The sequence below is a fragment of the Camarhynchus parvulus genome, chromosome 2 (assembly GCF_901933205.1).
Source record: "Camarhynchus parvulus chromosome 2, STF_HiC, whole genome shotgun sequence".
Classification (NCBI taxonomy): domain Eukaryota; kingdom Metazoa; phylum Chordata; class Aves; order Passeriformes; family Thraupidae; genus Camarhynchus; species Camarhynchus parvulus.
The window spans coordinates 70,078,794-70,105,697 of NC_044572.1; the positions used below are offsets into that span (position 1 = coordinate 70,078,794).

The window sequence follows — 26,904 nt, forward strand, 5'->3', positions numbered from 1 at the left end:
GATGGAACTTGGCACTGGTTCTTTTCTGAAACCATTTCAACCTACTACCATGTATAACAATGCATCTGCAAGTACTTCCCAACCAGATGTAGTCTACAGTCTAAAATATGCACACCCTGTCCAGTGTGCCCATTATTAACATGAATCTTTCTGGACTTTGCAAACTCTCTCCTCCCCATGCAGCCTTTCAGTACAACAGAGGTGTAAATTTTTACAGCAGTAAATTCCAGCCAGTTCCACAATTACCTTGATTGTTATTAGTTTAACATTTTCACAAAACTGCCATGTAAGAATGTACTAAGTGTTACTAAAAAATGTTACAAAGCGACCTACAGCTTCTACCCTAACCACAGTGCTTCTATCTCATCATGGAAAGAATACATCCGTCACAGATCACACACATCATTTCAAACTGAAGTCAGCTGTCATTCCTCTATTTTTTCCCAAACAAATATGAGCTGTCTGTTTGGAACCTCCAATCTATTCAATTCCCTACTAAGACCTTTTGCAACTTCTGAGGCAGTGGCCTCCCAGTCAGGCATCATGGCGTGTAACGTGCACGGATAAAAGGAAAGATTAAATGGAAATAAAGATCACATCATCCTAAGGCATTCATACAGGGAAGCCAAGCTTTGGCTACACAAACTGTAATACACAAGTAGGTTAAGAGGGCCACCAAAGAAATCTCTGCAATATAAATGATGGTACATAATTCTGTATGTTCTGAAATTAGGGACATCCCATCATTTATGTACTCAAAACAAAACACAGTTTAAATATCAAGAGAGATGCTTATCTACAAAAGAAAACAAACAAAAAGCAGATGTTTTTTTGAGTCAGTTCAAACTTTTTGTTCCAAAATTTAAATTTTGTGAAAGGAAGAAATGCCAAACATACTCATACTCAAATATACTGAATTCATATCAGCCTATTTGAAGAGCATGATGGTACAGAGAAGAATGAAAGAAAGAATGAAAGAAAGAACAAAAAGAACACAAGCTGATGCTACATAGCATGTTCCCACTGTCAGAAGTATGAGTATCTGCTCGAGAAACTATTCATTTACCAGGAGTTCAAATACAACCAGTGGACTATAACACACAAACAAAAAATTGTAAAACTGTACTTAGGCACAGCAGCAAGATTAGCTTTTTATAGACTTTTCATTATATAAAACAGTATTAGGATATTTCTTACTGTGAGTGTGCAAAGATTCTGATGAAATTGACTGGAAGAAGTTGTATACTCTCTGATTCTGCAGAAAAGCTTGTGATGTATTTGAAAATAGCTGCCTGAAATTTAAGTGAGAGTTTGTTAAACTAAGTAACAGAATCATAGGAAGAACACAAAAATGTACTACAGTATCATTTAAAAGCAAAATAGGCAGTTCTTAAGAAGTCTAAACCCTTCAAATTTCACATTCAACAATGCTAAAAGCTACTTTTGAGCTTTGCTGTTAAGTGCTAGTGTAAGCTTGAAGTACAGTCAATATAAGTAATTGGTATGATGATTTTTTTGAATTTAAAAATATAGGTGCTTTTGAGTCATCCTAATTCAAACATTTTAGCCACTTGTAACATTTTATTAAAGAGGAGTTTGGATTGAGTCCAAAAGCACTGGACTCTATATTTTAACTTTTTTTTTTAACTGAGAACACATTTATTTTCCCAAAACAATGTATCTCTTTCTTAAATACATTTGAAGGGTAAATACAAAGTTGAGTTCACCTATAAGGTCAGTATTTGAATTTTGCAATGATCTCCAAGAGCAGAGGGCGGGATGCTCAACATTGCTCTGCACTGGTCTGAGTCAGTTACCAAGATGTCAATGACAAATTTTATTAGCTTCAAATAAGAAAACAGGACAACAATTAATGGTTTTCATTGCCCACATACAAAGGTTTCAGATATTACTTGCCAAGAGGCACTACCTAGCTCTATTTCTTTGGCAGAGGGGCAGGGGAGAGCAATTTTTGGCAAATGGGCACATATTGAAACCCCCAAATAAATATATATTTATGTTAAAACTGATACTGAAAGAAAAAGGAATTTGAATACAGTAATGCTATTCTCTTGAGATTATTCATGTAGCATTCCTGTATAGTCACAACACAACCAGCAGATTGTAATTACAGTTGCTTACTCTAACACAGTTGTGTATGTTCAAAGGTTATCTTCCAAGTGAGTCTCTTGGGTTTGTAATTACTGTGCAGTGACGCTTCACAACCTTTCTGTATTACAATACATTCCCTTCAGTCAACCTCTGTTTAACAGGTTTATTGATTTAAAACCACTATGTTTTTTATCCAAAACTGTTCACAGAGATGAATTTTTGGCTTGACAATCAAGCCAATAAAGACAGACAAATATTACAGACAAATATTTATTAAAAAATTGGCAAGGGGGTAGTTGAGGCTCAGAGTGGCTCCAAATCTTCTTTAACTAAGATATTAGGACAAAATGCAAGAACCAACAGAACATTATGAGTAGGAGTTTGAAAAGCAGTGCCTGATTCCTCAACTACCCCAACTCAAGAGACACTGCCTAACGTGATGAATAATTTGTTTTCAACAAGGTTGAACAATTCTGACTGAAAAGGACAAACATAACAAGGTATCTGTACCAAACCAGGAAAAAAATCAAAACCGAAACCAAGTAGGCAAACCCAAATTCATATTACTGTTCTGAGTTATAGAATTTGACCACCAAGCTCTCTCATCACTAAATAGCAGGTCATGAGATATTGGCCATGTTCTTACAAATACATGAGCTACTTTTAATTTTATATACATACTTCACTATTACAGTTTATTCCTTTTAATTTCCGTTCTGTCTCTCACTCTATCCTGTCATAAAAAGTAGAACATATGTGCTCTGAGATACTGTTTCTAGTATTTCTTAATATACCCTTGAGTAAAGGAGGTAGTATCCTTCCACAAATGCCAATCATTACTATATAATGCTGCTTAGGACAAGTATTTTCACAATTGTGCAATTACTTCCAAAGAAGTAATTCTATGAAGTTTCCATAAAGTCTTAATTTAAAGAAAATCTAAGAGTCAAGAGTATCTATTTCATCACTGCCTTCCCACTTTCTTTGCAAATTTGGTTTAGGTAGCAGAATTTCCACTGTCCATAGAAGTCTTCTAGCTTGACTTCAATCACTTTTCTGGTGATGCATTTCAGGCTATTTGCTAAAACACTTACCTGATTATGGGCTCAAGATCAGCATGCCTTCGTTCTTCCCTCTTCTGAAAACCCTGATTTAGTGCTCTTAAAATAGCCTTGTCAAATGCTTCAGAAGACAGTTCCTTTGGGAGCTGGGAAAAACGTTAATGTGAAAAATGAGTAGTTGACATTTTAAAAACCACATTAGTTCACTATGAGTCTTTATACCTTTTGGTATCAACAAGAAACTCAATTGTTTCAGTTTGAGTGATGTATTTTACAAACCAAAGGTATAACAAATCAACATCATCTGGTTTTGCAAGAGAAACACTTTGCTGTAAATCCTCACAGAAAATCCAGGCATAAAACTGTTTAAAGCTCTATTTGAAAGAATTACATTTGGAAATCTACCAAATACTATGGTGTCTTCAAGATAGTTTAGAGCCTTTTTTATAATTTATTTCTTTATATCTTTCACATATAGAAATTAGTTTTATAGCCTTTTTTATAATTTATTTCTTTAAATCTTTCACATATAGAAATTAGTTCTGAAAATGACACCAAAAAAAACAACAGGTGTGACTGAATGCACTGTACTCACTATCATCACTTGGCTAGACTAAATTATTTTAAATAAATGGGAGTAGAAAGGAAACCATTTCAGTTATTGAATACACTAGACTTCAGCAGGCAACACTGAGATTAATCAATAGCGAGTCCCTCCCCAGTTGCTATAAACACTGACACGCCTTATCAAAATTCATTATAACTTTCCAATGCCAATACTACCAAGTGAGGTCTTCTGGTGTTCTAGTTGAGAAAGCAAAATGCTTGCTACTTAAGAGTACATCTATTTTAAATGAAGACTATTGCCCAGAACAAAGTTTTTTCACCCTTAGAACTTCCAAATAATGTACTTAAGTACATCAAAGCTGATCAAATTTGTTCATCTACATTTAAAAAAAAAATTTAATATCGTGCAATTAAGAGTAAACTGCCACTGAAAAAGGCTTTTTCTTAACTGAAGTTTAAAGCTATTGCTAATGCGGTTAACATCTGCCACCAGTTGTCATCAACAGCACTCAGTAAGTTACACTAGAGCAGCATCTTCCTCTTGTATATCTGAAATACACCTGACCCAGAGTGCCAGCTGGATACTGCATCCAGCTACTGGAACAACAGCCCAGTACTCAGTAATTCTTTCACTGAATCAAGTGGTACTAAGAGAGGGATGCTGTGTCTGATGCAGATAATTGCTTGGTAACATACGTAAGAGGAACTCCTGGAATCCAGACAGACAGGTGCCGTTAGTATTTTGTTAGTACAGTACTACAACACCTGAAATGTCTTAGATCTAAAACCACAAAGAGCTGAAAGCAGCTGCTCTTAACAGACCCTTTGGCTTTAATGTGCATTACTGAAGAGCTCTGACTGAAGAATTAGTCACTGCTAGCCAAAAGGTACTGGGAAGTTACTGCAGAAATGTAGGAACGATCAAATCTCCTATCCTAGTATTTTGTATGTAGATTTGTCTCTGGAAACAGTTACCTTCTTGTCTTTAAAACTTCCATTAAAAGGAATGCAATTCCTTCTGTAGTTAAAGATTCAGTTATACAAACCCAAGATTAGGTGCTTTAGGTAATGGGACAGCCTTGTTACTTACAAGCTTATTAGTCCTTCCACATATGTGGGTAATTTCCTACTTGCAAAAAATTTTTACGCTTATCACCTAAGAGAAGCCAGCCTTTAAGTTAAGCATCCAAGTTATACCATTTACTATCTTAGTTTTCCCACCAATGCTTCTATTCTGAAACAACTTTTACCATTATCTTATTTCTATCACATCCAGCACTGGAATTTTCCATCAGGTATTCTGACTATTCTTTTCTGTCCCTAGGAACATGAGCATACTATTTAACAACGCCATGTAGATTGGAACAAGAACAACAAAAAGCCAAAATACAAGGGCATATGAAGTGGATGTTTGTACTTTATGCTTTTTAAAGCAAATAACTTCTGTCCTGCTTTACTTAACAATTCTCTCTTACTTCTGTACCCACGGCTATCAAACCAAATATATTTTTCAGCTGTGCACATTTTCCACAGAAGACCTCAGGAAGCTCATAGCAGCTTGTGGTTGTCTTCTTCTTGTTCTGCCATGTCCTAGACACTGCTGGAACACTCAAGCCAGCACATGGAACACCCTACATCAGCCAAACAGCACAACTCTTCAACACTCTGGATCATGTCTGTTTTCCTGGCTCCTCCAGGAAGCAAGCAGGTTCTAGGAGGACCATTTCAGACACTTATGTTTGTCTTACACATGTGGAAGAACAGGGGGCATGCATCTGAATGCTCATCCCAGAGCTGCACAGGACCCTGTATGAAACGCTGTTTTTAGGGTTCTCTTCAGGTGCGGATGCATTTACCCTAAGCTGTGGGATAACCCACTTCAACCAGACATGCCATCCATAATTTAAATCCTCCCAAACCAAGTTCTGGGAACTCTTAGAACCAGATATTCAACTAGATTAATATTCACTGCCTAATTTCTAGAATACCAGAAAACAACATTGGTAATTTAAACAGTGAACAAGACAATGACCCTTGTACAGTGACTGGCTTTCCACTCACAATTAACACTGCAGTTAAGAACCCCAGATACCATCAAAACATGTCCAAAACAGATCTCTCATTATTGCCCTGAGTAGGGAAAAGTTTAAATATAGAATAATTTCCCAGAATAGGTGGAACCCAAAATATTAGACACTGGCAATGAACACACAGTTCGAGGTCACCACGCTGATGGGGTCTGCACATGGCCTATGCACAGAAATGTACTCTCTGATCAGAGCAGAGGGGAAAACAACTGAGAGAACTTTTGGTTTTTTTAAACATGGACACACACACACATATAGCTGCTAGATTTTCCTCAAGGTGAACTTCTTGTGATGATGAATAGGCCAGCCTTTGTTCTACTGAAGAATACAACAGCTAAATTAAAAACTATTATGCTTATGGCTGTGTCCCACTAATTAAACATAACAAATGATACTCTTTAAGGTCCTTTTAGCAGGAACACAAGCAAACAACCAATGGTTGTACCTATACATGAGCTCTGTGGGGAATATTAAAACCTCATCTGGTAGTTTTATGGTAGTTCAATTAAAATTCTAAGTGTCATTTTGGATGAGACAAACAATCACCTCCTGGGAAGCTCCCCAAACATTCTCCAGGGCTGCTTCTTCTGTCAAGATCCTTAATTCCAATATATATAATTAAATGGTTAATACAATTGTAAAGTACAAAAACCTGCTAGCATGCTTTTGTTTCTGTAATTACACCTCAGAAACCACAGCTCTCCTAGACTACTTCTGAAGTTATAAACCTGATGTATAAACACTACTTTCATATTTGAATACATACTTTTAGCAGGAATTCCTGAAGCTCTTGATGTGTTTTTGTTACACATGTCACAGAAAAATCGGACCAGGTTACCTAAAATTAAGAAAAAAAGAATGAGGAAAGTTCCTTTTTCCAAATTTCATAGCAATTAGCTTGTCAGAACAATTCCATAAATTTGGCAGTCTCAGAGTTAACACTTGCAATTAAGCAAACACCAGGCAAAACAGGGATAAGGCTGTACTTTTTCAAAGACATACTAATTTTGAGTGTGTATTTTAGGATCACCCTCACGTTATTTGTGGCAAAAGGGAGCATAGGCAAATTCAAGGAAATACAATGAAGTCCCTGAAGATTACTGACTCACAAAAAAGCCAGGCAGAAGGCTCTGTAATTATGGGACTTGTATCAAACAGAAATAATTAACCACAAAAAATAGGTACCAGAGAAAATGACTGTAGGTCAGATATACTGCACTGAGCTCTCACTGTCATTACCAGAGTCAAAATTAAACAAAAAAATCTGTTTATATTACCTATAAAATAATTTTATCTGCCTCAGACTCAAATCTTACGAAATCGTATAGAAGTTATTTTAGGCTACAAGTCATAAAAAGTACTGCAAGTTACAAAAGAAGGCACTCAAGAATCAGACAACATTCTGGCATATGCCTGTATAAAATTTCAGTAGCTTATTGTTCTGACACAACATGCAAGTAGTAAAACAGCACCTTCACATGCATGTTTTGAGTAAAAAATAAGTAAGCTTGGTTAGATGAGTGCTGCCTGGCTTTATGCCCACTTCTGGGCCAAAGATTCCAATTACTTACATGGGAAGATTCAGGGTAACGGGAGCAGACACGACAATTATAAACATCTATTTACTCTCAGGAGTTGATAGAGTAATGTCACCCACCAACTGCCCTCAACTTAGTCCCCAAAAATGCCAACTACCCTCAGTGTCCTCAGCTGGGAAGCCATGACTGCAATTGCTGTTACAACCTTAAAAAAGCAGTGTCTGGGCAAGCACAAAATTATCTACAGGGAAGAGCACAGAATATACCTGCACAGATGAGGAAAGGAAACTCTTTCCTAAAAGAGCTGAGGTGGAGTTTCAAGATTACTGAAATACTTGCCAGATAATCTCCACATTCCCCCTTTAACAAAGAAATTCAAAACCACTGTCTACATGCTGAATCTTTAAAATAGTTTTTTTATTTTAAATATTGATAATCCATACAGGCATTTTGAACAAACTTTCCCCATCTCCTACTGTATTTTACTTTGCACTCACTTCACAGACTATTTGGAAAAGAAATCTATGATGTGGTTGAAATATTTGGCCAGGTTAACCTTAAAGACTTTGAAGGCTACCTTCCACATATTACTGTCCTCAACAAAAGAAGAGTGCATCCATTTAGAGAATACAATATCACAGAATACAATACCAAATTCTGCGGTCAACACATCAACTTTCAGCTCAAAATGGCTTTTTTAAAGTTTGCTTCTTCAGAGACCTCCCCCATGTCAAACAACCAGTTAGAATGTTTGATGTGAACCATTCTTTTTTGGGTGAAAAAGGGGAATATTTAACTTTAACTTCAGATGTGGTACAATACCAGATTCACATCTATTGGCACAATGACTCATAGTGTTAGTCAGTCCTTGCTAAGAAAATTACTACTTTGATTCCACTAGAACATCACCACCAACAGCCTTAGTACCTTAGTAACTATCATTTAATACATGCTGCCCTTAGCTACTACCGTAGATGAAGACTACACTAGGTAGGCTGTCTAGTTTTTGGCCATTTTCCAGCTTGTTTGCTTTCACCTTAAGAAACAAAGTCTAAAACGAAGGCACTAATCTCCAGTTTTCTCAAAAAGCAGAGGCTCCATCCTCATATGGTAAACAGCGAGAAGATGAGAAGACCCAAGATGACCATATGACTCCAAGCAATCTACAGCCGCAGACACTGTGCTTCTGTGCCACTTGAGTATTCTAAAACTTCTAGTTTTAGAATTCTTATGAATTAGAAAAAGGCAAGTTTCCTGAACTGATGTCACACACCCAGCTATGGCTGATGTTTTTCCTACCTTATGCCCTCACACTTTATGCCCACAATTACATAAAACACCCTGATTTGCATACAGAATTCAAAAGAATCACAAGATAATCCAAAGAATCTCAAAATTGCCTCCTGTGAAGGTTTTTGAAACAACTGTATGTATCTGCAGTACATAGACAATAATTTTAACAACCTGGAGGTTATTTGCTTACTTTGAATGTGTACTCCAAATGTTTGTCAGCCCTTTTTCTTGATACGTCTTTCAGGGTTATCTTCTCAATGTGTACAGCTGAAAGAAAAACACCTTATTGTGCACTCCAAAACTGACAGTTTGCAAACCATTCCTTACTTTCTCAGGCTCTCTGAGCATGCCTGTAGGCTAAATCCTGATGCACACAGTGCGACTCTTCCTTAGGAGCTGTTGTATTGCTACAAACTGCCGGGAGCAGGTAGAACCTTGCTCTAAGTATTTCTCTGGCCTAATGACAATCTCTTTGGCACACATCATGAGAATCTATGCATTACCCAAGAGGTTATTTAGACCAAATGTCACACAACTACAACAATATAACCACTATAAGTGAAAAGACAATAAAAGGAAGTCAAATTGTATCTTTACGCCAAGAAGTAACAAGTGCTGATAAAAACCAGTCAATACCTTCTATACTTAGGCATCAGAAACATCAAAATAGTAAATGAGGGCAAACTAAGGCCAAATACCCACATTTCTGAGGGTACTTAGGCGAAAAGAATTAGTTAGGGAAGGCCTGAAGGAGACAGAAATGAGTGTCAGCAAACAGAAAACAAAGAAGAAGCAGAAAGACAGTTGTACTGTAAAGAGTGTCATTGAACTGAACCGAGAGGGAACAAAGGTACTATAAGTACTTGCTAATTTCACATTCCTTCCCCACAGCCTACTGCACACAATAATAGGCGAGTTCTGGCTGTGACCTGGCAAACTGCAGCCCCTTATGGCTTTCGGGGCCTGGAGACTTTCTTGAGGGCACACAGCATTGTTCAGGTAATACTCCATATAAAAACCCTTATGTAGCCGAGATGGACTTTCCACTTTTGCTGCTATGCTGGCCTAAGAATTCAAGAGAATTTGATTCTAGTGCAAGCCAGAACACATCCTTACAAGTAAAGACAAAAATTATTTAAAAGCAGCTCGACCTGCCCTACATCATCAATGTCTCCTTTCAATGCTTTAAAAGCAACTTTTTTTTGGAGGGAAGTGGGTGGTGTTAACAGTTAATGTTTTCCTTTCGATTTTTAAATGCATGTTTACATGGGATATATTGGGAACTACTCATAACAACAGTGTCTTTTCCTAAAAAAAAATAAAAATTAAACCTCCTGCAATTGTATGTTGCAAAATTTATTAACGGATATTAGCTAATTATAATATAATATAATGTAAACATTTTTAAATTAATTTTGTTATAGTTACAAATCAAGTCTCATCCCCATCAAACATGCCATTTTTAAGAGAATTAAGCATTGGCAATTTCCATAAAGGAACAATAAGCCAGCAAATAAGTCTAGTGATAGTGCTACAGCTTCCAATTTTCTTAGTAGAGAGACAAATACTGAATGTGTTGGTATACAATGGTTGTAATCCTCTAGCTGGGAGTTAGGAAGACAGACAAGCACTTCATTTTTACCAGTTAATGAAGATTTATTATTACAAAGGAAAGAAATCTGAGATGAGCTAAGGATGCCAGACAATAACAATATTTTATGAAAAGATGAATGTTTAGTGACCTTAATTTTCACCTGTTTGGTATAGATTAAAGTGCTGTTAGAAGGAGGACCACGGCACAACAAAAGTTTTGTTGCAGTAAAATTTCTTAATGACTAACATTCAAATTGATACTGGAATTCATATTCATAAGTTAATTAAGAAGTTGATTCCCATGACTGGAACTGAGAATAGTGGTTTAAATTGCATTCCACTACATGCATATATTTAGCATACACAATTAGGAAACTAAGACCATTAACATTCACAGACAAGCTTTTTTCCCTAATGAGACTGTGCTTATTTTAAACTATTGAGTGTTCTCAATGCTAAAAATTTGTCCTCAGGTATAAAAAAATTTATTACACAATGCAGTACCTTCAACTTCCTTAACTTCTTTCTGCTGCACGCTTCATCGCAATGCATGATACAATAGGTAATTACACTGTTGTTGCTGCACAGCTTTAGTTCTACAGTTTCAACAGACTCCTTTATAATTCTGTCTCCATAATGACATTTTAAATATTCTAAATGGCTGGAAGAAAAGTTTGAATACACAAGCCAATGAGGCATGTCACATCTCTACCTCTATTCTGGACACAGCACATGCATCCAGGATGATTAAGTAAAGCATGTATACAAGACACTGCTTCCATTCTAAGTCCAAGTCAAGATTTAAAAATTCATATTCATCACAGCTGAGAAAAAAACCTGAATTTTATTATCAGTGGTATTTCTAACCAGTAAGGAGATTTCTGCAGCAGGGAATCTCTACCACATAACGGTGTAGCAAATATCACAAAGGTACTCTGATCCTTCACTGCGGTTTCTCACTATGATAATACAAATGCGGAAAAATATTTAAGCTCTTTGCTAGATTAAGTTATTCAAATTTGTTGTGCTTCTGTTACTCAATTTGAGTGTTACTCAAGAGATTCCCTCTTTTAGGTTTCTAATTCAGGAATACGAACACTTTGAACTCCATAAAAGTATTTGAAACAGGTTTGTTGTCTGTAATCTGCCATTATCTTCCTCTTGTATTTTTTTTTCAAGGAATCAAATCTCTCAAATTGCCTGCCTTCAAAGTGCAGTTAAATCTCCACAGTAGAGACAAAAGGACATTTATGAGGACAAAATGAATAGCAATCGTTTTTCCATATTGTTGGCTCCTTCCTATCTGCACACTATCTATTGACTAATTTTGAGTAGGCAAGTAACTTGCTAATCCTCTTGAAGAATAAAGGGTGAGAATAAATCTGTTTTCAATAATGCTCATTTCTTCAAAGACAAAATATTGTGCTGGCAATGGCATATCAGAGTTTTGTTTATGCTCAGAAGCCTTGTTCTTATTGTCCCAAATAGAGCCAAAACACTGACTTCTATTAAGCCTTTCACTTCTCCAAACTGCCATTTCTCTAGCACCTGCTAATATGTGGGTTTTCTTTGCTATTTTTTTAATGTCATCAAATACAACTGAATCAAGCAGCAAAATCTATGGACTGTTTCCCAATATTTTTGTGTTTAGCTTTGCTTAATAAATTCAAATACTCTTAATACAATTGCATTATATGTTCTTGTTTTCCCCCAAATCCTGCCCTTTTTTTCAGTGGGAAGCCCATTTGCAGCTAATTTTCATGCAGGCATTCGCTAGCAGTTAGTAGTTAACACAAATGACAACTTGTTATAACAAAGAAAAGACCAAGTAGGTGGCAGAGAAGCTGTTTTACTTACCAATCACTGCAGCTCCTTGTAACAGCAAGAAAGATACAAGATGTCTACAACTCCAAGCAGAGTTTAATGTTCAAGGAAACCCTTAAAAGTCTTCCTCAAAAGGAAGCTCAGACAACATACCTTCTCTCTGAGGTCTGTGGGAAGCCATTGGGAGTCCATCATGAGGTGCTGTGGTTCGTTCTAGCAAACTGTTTTCATTACTTGACATGCAGTCACCATGGGAAAAGTCGTTCTAAATCAAGAAAGAGAAAAAAAAAGACACGTCTTAGTAGAAGGACTGTTACCAAAGCTTGCTCCCTTATTCAGCAGGTATTACAGAAAAACCCACAAAAACCCTTTATCTGTTATTCCACACGACAAAAACCTGAAGCTCTTGACAGCGGCAAAAAGGTGCTCATTAACCATTTCAGTCCTTACTTTATTTATGTGTTTATCAAATGTCATCTATAACCTCCAATGTTTCATTGACCTTATTTTAAAAACAGAATAGGGTAAGGAACAGGGTACCTCGAGCTGGACAATTCAAGACCATTAGCTCAGAACTTCAGTGATAATTTACAATTAACATGAACTCTTTCAACTACTAACATGTCAAGTCATCTCCTCACTATATTCTAAATATATTCTCCTCAATTATATTCATGCCCTGTACCTTCAGCCTGCCACCTCTTCTATGTAGGAAATCATGAGTAACTGCTTGGACAGTCTATGAGGACATGCAGTCCATGCATCTCTAATCAACTAAATCCATGCATCTCTTACCAGCTAAAATTCAGAACAAAAGCAGTTGCCACCAACACCCTCACTTTGATAGAGAAAAGCAGACTGAAAGCTCATCTCCCCCCACATTTACATGCAGACTTCAAAACTATATACCAAGACATATTAATACAGTGTACAAGAAGGGATACAACAAGAAGTCAGAGGAGATAGATAACACAGACAGCTAAGTAAGAGAATAAAGAATAATCTAGGCTAACAGTGATAAATAAGAAAAAAGTATTAGAATAGCATGGACTACAAGTGGTTTCCCTAGGGTAACAAGAGCCTATATAATTTTTTCCAAATTAGGATGAAACATTAATGTATTAATTTACACATTCTTCAATGACCTGGTCTTGCTAAAACAAAAGCAAGTAAACAAACAAACTGACCAACAACCAAGTTAAAACTCAGAAATATTTTAAAACATCCAGTGACATTAAATGCAGTTATTTAATTCCATGTTCAAGGAAACAACACATTGCCTTTGAAAGTACATGCACAAAGAACTAGGAAATACAGGAAGTTACAGCAAGTGTTTGAATTAATCTTTTTTAAGTAAAGCACCTTTGTTTATCTATAACAAGTAGTATAACACATGAGCTGATGAAATAGCAAGTTTGGGAAAACTGAATGCACCACAAACATTTAGGAACTGGCCTGCATGAAAACTAAATTTATTCCTACAGGATGAAGAACACTGAAAGACCTTCATAAGAGATGGGTAGAGAAAAAATATAAATCTCCAGAGAGCACTCTTTATTTTTAAATGCAGGAAGCATAGTAAGTGCCAGAATATATGTGGTTGGTTGGGTTATTTTAAGGACTTGTGCAATGTGATGAGACAAATCATCAACCAAGATTAGTTGCTGTATCTGTTGAAGAGGACCCCAAGACTGTCACAACAGAAAGACCAGAACAAGAAAGCACAAAGGTGGCAAAAGGCATCTGAATCCGCCGCCAATTCTTCAACAAACTCCTTCAGATAAGACAGATATACCAGCTAAAGCTGGCTTCACCTTACTAAATCAGCTTTACTTCATCTACAGCGTGGGTACAAACTGTGGCAACTCCTGACAGTATATCCAACACATGCAGACCCAGGAAGTGTCCAGGCATCAAGGCTGCCCTGGGCATGCCGGTAACCTAACTTTGGTCAGTGACACCAATAGCAGCACAGTTAGCCAAGTGCTTTTGGACTGCACTGCAGGACATTTCAGCTGTTTCATCAAACCGGTGTATGATCTGTGCCCTGAACTGAGCGTTGGTAATTTCAGATTTCAAGGCCATCAGATGTAAAATATAAAGCCTGCTTTCCTTCTTCAAGATAAAACTCACACCAGTCCCCAGTCACTCAGTAAATAATTTCAGCAAACATCTAATAAATTATGAGCTCAATGTCAGATACAGGGTAAGAAAGGAAAACAGCTGTATGTCAATGAGACTACAATTTTTAACAGCTTTAGCACATTTTCAAGTTTAGTTTACTAAAATAACCCCCCAAACATGCCACCACACAAGCATGCTCTGGAGAGAACTACTTCCACAACTCTTCAAAAAACCCACTGATACTGTTTCAGCAGACATTTCATAACAACTGTGGGCAGAAAAAGTGGAAGTACTTTGGTTTGGTTAAGTGTTAACTCCTGATCTAAAAACAATCAAATTTGAGGTCAGACCTTCTCTTGCATTCAAAGTCAGGATATTTGTTTTGATTAATGGAAAACAAATTACAGACTATTCTAAAAAAATTGCTAGTTTAAAAGTCAAATAAAGTGTAAGCAGTTTTTAGGCGATGTATAGAAATAGGATTTACTTCAAAAAAGTATTCTGTTCAGCTCATGTCAAAGAAGCATTACATACTGCTGCTACACCGTCTAATATTAAAAAATTGCTTCTTACCAAACACATATATCATCTTTGTAACAGCATTCAAATACTTATGCAGTGAATTATTCTAGAATGGTTATTTTTCTATCCATGGCAGCAGTCTGTAACAAGCAAACTACAACCGCAGTTGAAGACTCCCTCTAAACTGCAAAATATTACATGTTTCAAAGCTTATTTAAATAATTATATCCATTATTATAAAATAACTATAATAAATTCATAATTTATTCACTTGCAGAATTCTTCATGTCCAAAGCTAACCAGTAACATGCACTGTGTGTATTCTGTGACTGCTGGCTTTCACAATAGCTAGTGCAACACAGGAGGTAGACAGTGGGAAATCCAGAGCAGTTACAGCTTTATCTTACAGCCTGCAAAGCTCCAGATCCTGTCTTAAGCTGCATCACTACTCTTCACTTTTGGTGTTACCTGCTGTGACAATTCTACATCAAACTCACAAGTAACTGAAACACAGGCGCCACTGTCAGAGCAGACAACTCTAGGGTGCAAGTGACTGCAAAGTTTGAAGGGCCAAAGAATACTAAGAGTGGCATCACGTGTTGCTACGTGGTACCAGTCACATCAGGAACACAAGCCCTTTAAAGCCTGGTACACTGCTGAGGAAGGGCATGCTGTACAGAACCACCTGTGCTCGTCCTTTCCTGTCAATGAATACAACATATTCCATGTTCACACAACACACACAAGTGTAAGGTTAACTCTCACATAAGCCTCTGTCACTGTGAGACTCCACGGCAACTCACAGTGCTGCTGCTAATGATTAAAATAGATGTGAAACAGAAAATGTGGGTGGCCCCAAACCAGCTGCCAGATAATTAATTTGATAATCACACAGATCTCCGTGATGGGCTGAAGGATTAACTACATTTCTCCTTGAAAGTGAAACAAGCTAAGACATCACCCTAAAAATTATCTGCTCGTACAATCTAGACCAGAGTTTTGTATGAAACAGATCTATCCTCACATGGTTGAAAGCAAGTACTATGTTAAAAAAACCCTTATCATTCGAGACACTTCCCGAGACTGTATCATACCATCATAGAATGTTTTGGGTTGGAAGTGACCTTAAAGATCATGTAATTCCAATCCATCTCCCATGGGCACGGACACCTTCCACTTGACAGTTGCTCAGAGCCCCATCCAACCTGGCCTTGAACACCCCCTGGGATGAGGCATCCACAGCTTCTCCAGGCAACCTCTTCCAGTGCCTCACCTCCCTCACAGTAAAGAATTTCTTCCTAATATCTAGAATGTGGTTGGATTTCTAGCCTGCAAGCACACATTGCCAGGTCACATTGAGCTTCTCATCAAATCACACTCTCAAGTTCTTCTCCTCAGAGCTGCTCTCAATCCATTCTCTGCCAAGCCTGTATTTGTGCTTAGAATTGTCCCAAGCCACCAGCAGAACCTTGTACTTGGCCTAGCTGAACTTCATGAGGTTCACAGAGATTCCTCTCTCAACCCTGTCAAGGTCCCTGTGCATCCTTCCCTCCAGTGTGACAACTGCAAAACACTGCTTGCTGTCATTGGCCAACAAGCCGAGGGTGCCCTTGATCCCACTGGCCATGTCACTGATAAAGACACTGAACAGCACCAGTGCCAGGACCAACCCCAAGGAACTCCAGTTGTCACAGGTCTGCTTGGACCAGAGAGCCCTTGAAAACAACTCCTTGAATGTGACCTTCCAGCCAATTTCCTTATCCACTGAGTGGTCCATCCGCCAAATCCGTGTCTCTCCAGTTTAGAGACAAGACCATCATGTGGGACAGTGTCAAATGCTTTGCACAAGTCTAGGGAGATGATGTCAGCCACTCCTCCTATCAACACACAGAAGGCCATCAAATTTGTCAGGCGTGATCTGTTCTCAGCAAAGCCATGTTTGCCATCAAATGCCTCCTTATTTTCCATGTGCCTTAGCATGGGTTCCAGGAGGATCCGCTCATGATCTTGCCAGGCAGAGGTGAAACTGACCAACTTCTGGCTCCCTGAGTCTTCCTCATCTCCCCTTTCTTAAAATGGGGCTTGTGTTTCCCCTTTTCCGGTCAGTGGGAACTTCACTAGACTGCCATGACTTCTGAAATATGATGCACAGAGCCTGAGATATTTCAGCTATCAATTCCTCCAGGACCCATGGATGCATCTCATCAAGTCCCATTGTCTTGAGCACCCTCACATTCCTTAGATGGTCTTCAACATGTTCACCTACAGCTGGTAGTTCCTCATTCTCCCAGATCCTGCCTTTGCTGTCATGACTTCAATGGTGTGGGCTGGAGAGCTTGGTGAAGACTGAGGCAAAAGAAGTTATAGAGTACCTCGCCCTTCTCCATATCCCAAGCGACCAAATATGCCATTTACTTGGAGTCTTTCTCTTACCACCCATGTATCTACAGAAGATTTTGTTGCTGCCATTGACATCCCTGGCTAGATTTACTTCTATCATGGCTTTAGCTTTCCTAACCTGGCTGCTCAAACAGCTTGTCTGTATTTCTCCCAGGGCATCTGTCACCACCTTCCACCCTTCATAGCCTTCCTTTTCATGTTTGAGTTTGTCAAGAAGCAACTTACTTATCCACACAGGTCTCCTAGTATTTCTGCCTGACTTCCTCCTCACTGGGATGCACCACTAATGAGCTCAGAAGTGGTGATTCTGCAATATCAATCAATTTTCTGGGGCCCCTCTTCCCTCTGGGGCTTATTTCATGCTACTCTACCAATCAGCCTCCTGAAAAGGAGTCCAGAAGTATTTATGCCCCAAGGTCCAGGGGTGCTCGTCTGTAACACAAGCACCAAATATCTAAAGTGGTGAGCCATCCTGCTGAGAAGGATGTTGCTCTGTCTGATGCCATGTGAGCTGAGCAGATCTCAGCTCACCTCCACATGACAGCTGTCCACACTCTGTTTGATCAGTCATCTGCATTGATAGAAGGCAATGTCACATTGGCATTGCTTTGGCAATATGTAGTGAAATCTGTCACTGGATAGCCTACTAATCATAATGAGCAAGCGACTGATGCACATAAGTCTTCTGATGCTTGCACTGCACTTTCATAAAAGAACTATTCATTCATCAGCTCTGATGAGCACTAACAAGGGAAACACACTTCTAGCAGCTGGACAGCTTGATTAGTTCTACATGCCCAAATATGAAATATTATTTTTCTGCAAGAACTACACTAAATGTGCTATGAGGGACAGCACTACTCAGCCTTGCAGGCTGTGCAGATGTAAACTGGCACAGCTCGTTCATTCATCTACAAGTGGGAAATGACAAACAAAGCCAGATGAAAGAAGGCATTTTGGAAAAAATCAAGGTCTAACTCATGATTGTAACCTATCAACTACAGCATCTGCACCTTCAACAAAATTGAGTGATGTCAGAATAATCATTAACAGATGTGGTGCCAATTACAAGACCAAAGCCATGATTTGTTTATACCAAACCTTGCAGGCTCTCATTGCTTCACAGCTGTGATACGCACATGTATTGCTACATAGCTGTGATAGCATAAAGGTTCAACATCTCCTCTCCAGAAGCAACAATCGGGTGAAACTGCCTGTTTATTTGTGTGCTGCTGAACCCTCTCCTGATGACTACAGCAGCAGAGATGAAGCCTTACTCAACACTCTGAGCAACTGCACCAGCATCCCACCACTGTGGGTTGCAGCTTGGATACAGGGATAGAGCATTCTTGCCACTTTGAAATGGAAATCCAGCATATGCATTTAATACTCACAAATGCAAACATATAGAGCAGCAATGCTTCAAAACCTATTTAATGCTTACCACTGTTGATACAACAAATTGTCCCCAACCAAAAAAATCCAGTACTGTCTCAGACAAGCTGCTAGGCAAATGCAAAACCAAGACTGCAGACAAATGCCCAACAGAAATTGCTGCTAAGCCATGCTCCAATCTGCAAACTTTGAACTATGCAAAGGCACCATCCCATTGTTCTAGATGCAGAGAAGCTGTTCTGTTCTACAAGACTAGAGCAGAATCAGCCTCAAGATGTAGGACCACAAAGACCCACCAAATTCTCTCTCTTCTGGACAAACCAACATACAACTTAGATGTTTCCATGTCAACTTATCTTTTAACATGTAGAATCAACCTCTAGAACAATAATGCTTATTCCACATAGAATCACAACTGGAGAAATGAGCTGACAGGAACCTCAGAAAGTTCACCATGGGAAAGTGCAAAATCCTACACCTGGGCAGGAATACTACAGGCACCACACATTCGGGGACCTAACAGACTATAGAGTAGCTTTGCAGAAAAAGATCTTTATGTATAAAAATATGCGTGTGTCTGTGTCTGTGTATACACACATCTGAAGGGAGAGCGCAATGAGGATGGAGCCAGGCTCTTTTTAGCAGTGACCAGCGACAGAAGCAACAGGCAGAAGCTGAAACACAGGAGGTTCCCTCTGGACATCTGGAAACACTTTTTCATTGCCAGGGTGACTGAGCACAGGTTGCCCAGACAAGCTGTGTAGTCTACATCCTTGAAAACACTCAAAAGCCATCTGGACGTGGTCCTAGGGAATGAGCTGTAGGTAGCCCTGCTTAAGCAAGATGACCTCCAGAGGTCACAGCCAATCTCAGTCCCTTTATGGTTCTGTGACAAGACATAAAATCCCATAATATGTGCAGTAAAAGCCTGACTGGCTGAACATACAGTTCAAATGGATTATGTGCAACTGCCCTATTAACTCACATCTAGTAAGCTGCACTGCATAGAGAGTATGCACAGGTGCCTAAAAGTACTTTGAAGCATATTTGTTTCGCTAAACTATGTTAAGAGTTTGCTGGTAAGAGGCAGCAACAAAACACTATAGTGGAGACAGAAACCTGACAAAACATCAGCTGATTCTGAGAAGAAAATGACACCATGTGATAGCTTCAGCAATCACATACTGACTAACTTATAGCACTACCAAATCCTAACAATTTTGAGACAAAGGGCATACCAACCCTGTTACATCACATGAACAAATTCAGCCTGTGGCAATTACATTTGAAGTACTAGACGTGGCAGCTACACCTATGATTTACAGTGCAATGCACCTCGTGTTTCCTAGAAACACAGTGTGTTCCAAGTCTCACGTCCACCTGAGCTTCTAACAGGACCTAAACCAGCTTCAGTCCAACCTAGCTAGTCCATGACACAGCAGGGAAGTTGAAGCTAGAGCCAGCCAAGCATCAGTTCAAGCATTACTCTATCCCCAGGTGGTTGCTCATTCAACAACCCTGCAACATCAGTACTTGTGCTATTGTCAGCTGAGTGAATAAAAATAAAATTACTTGAATGTAGCAGTTCAGACTAATATAAAAAATTATTCTCATAACAGTCTAGAGTGATAGGAACATTTAAAAAACATTTGCCCCTGAAAAGTAGGTCACTGAAGTACAGTCAGTACTGAGAAAGAGATGATGCCTTCATTACTACATTTAATTACCATCAAAGGGCAATATGTCATTTTGTCCAATCCTTGAACTCCAGCACAGTTTGAAAGTATTCTTTCATGTGCAGCATTTTCAAATAACTGAAAATCTCTGTCTTGTGGTTATCTTGCTCCTAAGACACTTCCCAATTTTCTTCAGCTGTTCAAAGTATTTTTACTTTCTTCTCCCAAAAAGACAAGATTAAGAGGTTGAGGAAAGGCAATAAACTCACAAAGGAATGCAGCTTCTAGCCAGATCTCTTACAGTTTTGGTCTCCAGAAGCATAAACCCTTAGACTTGGAGGATACTACAGAAATTCACCAACTCTTGAAGAAAAAGTAAGTATTTTGTTTTAATTACAGTAATGAAGAATCAGCTGTAGTGTTTTCTAGGACAGCTATGGCTAGAGACTGATAATGACAGACAAGACAGATTTAAGCAGGCAGTATCCTACAGATTTCAGGGGGTTCCAGACACAACCATCTTACTGCTGCTGTCTGCACCCTTTTCTGCAGCTCTTTAGAAAAAGCTCAGAGTCCTCTGCACTCCAAGCCCAGTGAGATCCTGCTACCTATAAATAAGTCAGCATTGGGCAACCCTGAAAATTGGACCGCAGCTCAACTACAGCAACTGAAGTACAAGCATTAGGAAGTCACAGGTATATTTTCAACAACCTCAGTATTCATTTACTCTGCTGGAGAACAAACTGTCAGGGACAACAAAGAGGCTGATTAACTCAGTATAATGGGACTGGGAAAGGCTACAAACGTGTACTAACACCTCATATTTAGAATTAAACGGCTAAAACAGCTCAAAGCAGTGAAAAGTTTTTACTCTGCAATTTCCTGGAACATCAGCATGCACATCTAGATAGAACTCATTCATTTTAGGCATTGTTTTTTATCTAGCTATGACTTCCTTTCCAGAAGACTTCCAGTAATCTTTCTGGAAATTCTTAACTCCTGTTTGGAGACAGAGAAATTCCTGTTCAGAGACAAGGCTGTTAGGTTCTCTGAGGCAGCTGGAATACTTTTCATCTCAGTATGCAAAACTTGTAAAACATTTGTATTTCCCTGGAGTGCACCACCATTTGAAAGACCTTTGCCAAGAGTGAAATGACATTTTTTATCTTTATGTCTCTTATTTAAACCAGACTCTGAAGATACACTTTTCCTTATACTCAACTGTATGACACTAAAAACAGTGCACTGCAGACAGAGCTCTTAGATTCTAAAATTAAATTCTACTACCTTATTATCTGCTGCAAGTGACTGAGGATCAATTATAAAAGCACTCTTCTAATTTGCACACAAAATATCCTATAAATAGAAGTGCACTAAGAAAAGTACTCTGTAAATAGAAACTTCCCCTTTGTTTGTAAGTAGAGACTTTTTTCTGTGAAGAATCCTGCAGCCAACTAATTATATTACTATTCAACAAACTATTATCTCCAGAAGATTGCTTATTTCAACAGAACCTTGGTTCTATTCCTGTCAAGTATGCCTGATTAAATATTCCAGTGCCTAATGCAAGCCACATTTATTATGTTCGTGGATATACAGAGCTTCTTCAGTATTTCAGCATTTTGATCCCAGAGATCCGATGGGATGGAGAAAGATAAACAATAAAGTCAAACTGCTTTGATAACGATGCACTTATTGAACAAAAATAATCAACACAAGAGTTAAGCTATGTGTTGTATTACTTAAACCAATATACAGAGGCATCAACAGGATCTTTGCATGTTAACGCTTCTTTTATTCAGCAGTCAATACTGCTGATTTATTCTTATACTTCAACTTTAGATTCAAAGTTGACATTCGTTGACATTCTGCAGTTTAACACACCAATGACTTTTTTCCAAAAGATGTTCTTATAAACCACACCTTAAATTATGAATTTGAAAATAGTATCAAGCGCTTCTACTTTAAGCATAAAAACTCCCTAACCTTAATTCAGAACACTTCATAAAGAAACCAAATTTATCAACTGTAAGGTAACCCTAGATCTGCCCATCCCACTGCAACAGTCCTACCTCCCAACTTTCGAATTCATGTTTTGAGCTGAATTTGTTAAAATCTATCACTAAAAAAGTTACATTTTTCAAAATCATTGAAACGAGACACTAAAAATAGCAACAATCTTATTAATCCTTTGTCATGAAGCAACTTTATTGTGAGCTCAATTTTATCAGAAAACACAGACCCTAACCACAAAACGGAACCCCAACAATGGGAAAAAGCAAACTGCTTTGTGTTCTAGTAAATCACCCACAAATTCTTTGCAGGTGAACTTCTCAAGCCTTGGTGTTCACTGAAGCAGGTGTTACATCTCCTCAAAACCTCAAACCGAGCCATTTAGTTAGCCACATGCAATAGCACAGTCCTTTGCCCTGAAGAATTCAGAACTGACAAACCGCCTGATTCTACTCCAGCTCTGAACTCCCTCAGTTTGCAGGCTGATGAAATACATTCGTATTTCACGGCCCACACGGTGAATAACAGCTCAGTGACCGCCTTCCGAGGGGTCAGAAGCCGGGAGCTGAGAACGCCCGGGAGCGCTGAGCACGGCAAGAGCAGAGCAGAGCTGGCAGCCTCTGTGCACAGAACGCTGCCGCGCTTTCTCTGCCCGACAAGCGGGCCCACCGCAGTCCCGGCACACACGCTGCCCGCCCGCCGCCCCGGGCCCTCCCCGTTATGCAACGGCGGCACCGCCCCTTCCCGCCGGGCCGGGCCGGGCGCCGCCCCAGGGGCACGTGACCGGGAGCCAGCGCCGCCATGTCGGACGGGGCGGGAAGCGGCGGCCACCATCAGGAACCGCGTCCCCGTCCGCGCAGGGGGCTGCCGAGAGGCCCTCCGCCCCCGCCCCACGGCGGGACAGCGCAGCTGTGCCTCACGGGGCGCCGGCGATCCCTGACCCACCCGTCCTCCCCGCAAAAAGAGGGGTCACCCCCTTTCCCCGGGCCATGACGGTGCTCGGTGCGTTGGGGCGCCGTGCCCACCCTCGCTCCCCCTCCCGCCGGTCCTTCTGCCCTCGCCGTGCTCGGTCGTGCCCCTCTAACGGAGCCGTCCTCCTCCCAGGCACCGCCTGCCCGAGCGCTTCCCGTGCGGCCGCGGACCACCGCGAGGGCTCCCGAGTGGAGCTGCTTGGGCTGCCCGGCACGGAGCGGGTTATTCCCGGAGATGGAGCCCAGCCCTTCTGACACGAGCCCAGCCGAATAAAATTTCAGAGAGGTCTTTATGAACCGTTCCAGTTCACAAACGCAGAGCCCTGAAGGCACTCAAATTTCAGAGATTTAAGGAGGAGGAAAGGCCTGTGGACACTCGGAGGATTTTAAATCAAGTTCAGTGTAATGCTACGGCGGCATTTGCCAGGGAAGCCTTTAACTCTGCTACTGGTTCCATCTCCTCCAGCGTTTTATCTGGGAGGGTCCCACCATCCCCGTGGAACGCTGACTGAAAATACTCAGCAGAAACCCACTGATCCCTCAGTGGGTTCCCTGTCAGCCATTATTTCCCAGAAAGGCTGTGCTGTATTTACAATTAGCCATTAAAGAGGGGGGAGGGAAAGGAAAGCCTACGGAAGCGCTGCCGTTTCGAGTATGTGATGTGCATGTTCAGCCAAGCTGACTCGGGTCTCTCAGTGTTCCCCGAGTAAACAAAACCACCACAACTTGGACAGCTGCTTTTATGCTGAAGCCAGAACACTGCACAAAACTGACTTCAATTCCAGTAGTTCACGGGAGCCTGCTCTCCCAACTGCAGTTGGTGGGACACACTGAGCAGCTACAATTGCTGTGCCAGTTCCAGGCAGGAAGTATGTTTCCGGTTCCTAGCACTTTAAACCCAGAAGGGACAGTGTCCAGTCTTACCACTTCCTGCAATTCAATCTCTTCCCCGGAAAGATGGACTTTCAGGATTAATTCTGGGACAGAACTAGACTTGGTGCAGGCCAGTGAGCCAAAATAAACACTTTTTGGACTGATGCTCCAAATTCATTGTGATTTCAGTTCTGTAACATCTGCCCATTAGTTTATGACCTGCCAAATGCGTTTTGGCCTTTAAATGATAGAAGCATTTAGTTAATAAATATAATATCAGAAGGCTTAGAAATTGATCTGTGTCTCTTTTGGGTACTCCTCAAGAGCATACCGCATCTTTAGCAAACAGAAGGAGCCATACCTTTCACACGGCAGGCAACGCAGAAGTTTTTTACAAGTGGCTGAAATGGACTGCACTGCAAGCAAACTTTGAAACAAAATCCCAAAACCCCAACCCTTACTGCTTTGTACCCTTTTCTGTCAAGTAACTCATGAAAACCTGATGGGTTCAGTGGAACAGCACTATAAACACCCATCTTCCAGCCCTTCCTTCCCCTTTGCAGGAGAGGCCATCTACAGACCAAAAACTGCAGAGCTCCATAAGGACAGCTTGGCTGCATAAATATGGGGCAATTTTTAAAGCCAATGCTCATCAAGAGGGCAGTGAATGGCACTGCAGGAAAACCTCTGCTTAAACAGAGCTACTGCACAGGAGAATGCTTCCATTGTCACTCACTGCAAGTCCTCATCCCTGGTGACAGCCACATCCTAGCAACAAGTGGCACATCTGCTTTCAGGATGAGCTTTGCTGTTTTCTGACAGCCACCCAAAAAATCAGTTTTTCTCAGCACAGAAGCTCCAGTTATGACAATGTTTCTTTACTGGAATCATTATCACCCCTTTCCTAATGTTGTCAGCCATCTCACTGAACCTGGCGTTTCAGAGAGCCAGCCTTAGAGCTGGTGACCCGACTGCTGCCCTGATTCTTGCCAAGTTCAAGCCTGTGTCTCATTCTGTGAAGGGGCAAGGAAGCAGACTCCATATAAAAAAATATTTCAACTTGTTCTATTGGTTTGAAGCCCCTAGAGAATGCGCTCTTAGGCAATCTGGTCTCTATCTAGCATTATTATTATTATTTCTATTTTTACAAGTCTAATCAAGCTGCTAGTTGTTGTTGCTTGTACTCCTGCTTCGTACAGTGACCTACAGCGTACAAGGCAACCAGTTCAGTACTGTGCACCCTGTACTCCAGCACCGCAGAGTTCCAGAAAAAAAACAGCGTTCCAGAAAGCATGGCAGGCTAGGAAAATCAGCCCTTCCCCCCGCCAAGAAATTTGTAGTAGACACTCCGCCGCAGGAGGTTGTGGGGGCGGCCGGGGCTGACACTGCCGTGGTAGGGGGAGGACGGAAGGGACCACATCCCAATAGGGGGGATTCGGGGAGAGCAAGCAGCCGCTCCTACGAAAACAGGAGGGAGCGATGGAAGAAGGAGGAAACCACCCGCTGAGATGGCGCAGCAGGAAGGGCGCAGGACGCGCCGTTACCTGGGCTGGGTGGCGGCCGAAGCCCTCCTCCTCCTCCTCCTGGTCCCCGTACAGGGCCCTCCGCAGCCGCTCCAGGTGCTCCCGCAGGGTGACCCGCTGGTGGAAGGAGAAGGCCGGGTGCAGCGAGGCCATGGTGAAGAGCAGGAGCAGCTCCTCCTGCGCGCCGCAGCCCAGGCCCTGGGCGGCGGGGAGCCCGGCCTGCCCGTTCTCGGCGGCTCCGTCCATCACCACCACCACGTCCCCCTCCTCCTCCTCCTCCTCTTCTTCCTCCTCCTCGGCCGGGGCCCGCCGCGCCGCCGGGCAGCTCTGCAGGATGGAGTCCACCTGGGGCAGGAGGCGGTGCAGGCGGCCGGCGGCCTCGCGGTTCTCGGAGCCCAGCAGGGCCAGGTAGACGATGAGCTTGGAGCGCACGGCGGGGTCGCGGAAGTCGCCGAGCTGCCCGGGGTCGCTGAGCCCGTTGGCCTTGGCCTCCGAGTCGCGGAGGCAGTGGTAGTCCTTGCGGGCCAGGTCCTCCAGGCAGGAGCCCAGGAATCGCAGCTCCAGCGGGTTGCACAGGTCCAGCAGCCCCACCATGAACTCCAGGCGCTGCGCCGAGCCCAGCACCAGCCCGAACCATTCGTACACCGTCTCCTTGTCGGTGCGGGCGGCCGCCGAGCCGGGACCGCCGCCGCCCGGAGCGCCCAGCGAGGCGTGGGGGGGCGGCGGGCCGGGCCCAGGCCCCGGCCCCAGGCCGTGCAGCCGGCTCGGCCTCTCCAGCCCACAACCCCTCCCCGCCGCCGCGGAGGCGCCCCCCACGGGCCCGGGGCACCTGCTGCTGCAGCGGGAGGTGACAGTCCAGGGCACCGCCGGGCTCCTTCAACCCCGCCGCCGTCGCATCTTCCGCCGCCGCTGCCTTGTGGCTCGTCTGCTTCAGGGGCAGCTTCATCTTCAGCATCCTCGGCGGCGGCGCGGGGGGACGCGACGCCCGCCGGGACCCGGCGGCAGCGGGGAGGTGGCGGCGCGCGCGGCGCTCAGGCGGAGCCGCTCATGCCGCTCATGCGGCCCGGCCGGCGCGGGAGCGGCGCGCGCGCACGCGGAGCGGGGGAAAGGCGGCCGAAACGGTCCCGGCGGGCGGGGAGTGGGGAGTGGGCGGGCGGGGCGGGGCTCGGCTCGCTCGCGGCGGCGGCGGCCGTTCCCCGTCTCCGCCTCCCCCTCCCGGCGCGCTCGCGCGGCGGTTCCCCCTTCTCCCCGCCTGTGACCGGCGCCCGCGCAGAGCCGGTAGGCGCTGGCGGTGGAGCTCTCGCGGCCCTGGGCCGGCGCGGCGGGACCGGC

The 26,904-nt window shown here is 42.0% G+C and overlaps 1 protein-coding gene across 1 annotated transcript in view; it reads right to left on the reverse strand.

Moving 5' to 3' along the window:
• Window positions 1–26,447, reverse strand: part of ZCCHC2 (zinc finger CCHC-type containing 2) — a 42,481-nt gene extending 16,034 nt beyond the window's left edge. The window contains exons 1-6 of the mRNA XM_030969311.1: window positions 25,594–26,447; window positions 12,229–12,340; window positions 8,849–8,925; window positions 6,594–6,665; window positions 3,207–3,319; window positions 1,198–1,292 (exon numbers count right to left, since the gene is read on the reverse strand). Coding sequence (XP_030825171.1) covers window positions 1,198–1,292; window positions 3,207–3,319; window positions 6,594–6,665; window positions 8,849–8,925; window positions 12,229–12,340; window positions 25,594–26,166 — 1,042 coding nt within the window. The 5' untranslated portion in view covers window positions 26,167–26,447. The remainder of the gene's footprint in view (window positions 1–1,197; window positions 1,293–3,206; window positions 3,320–6,593; window positions 6,666–8,848; window positions 8,926–12,228; window positions 12,341–25,593) is intronic.
• Between the last annotated feature and the right edge of the window lie 457 nt (window positions 26,448–26,904).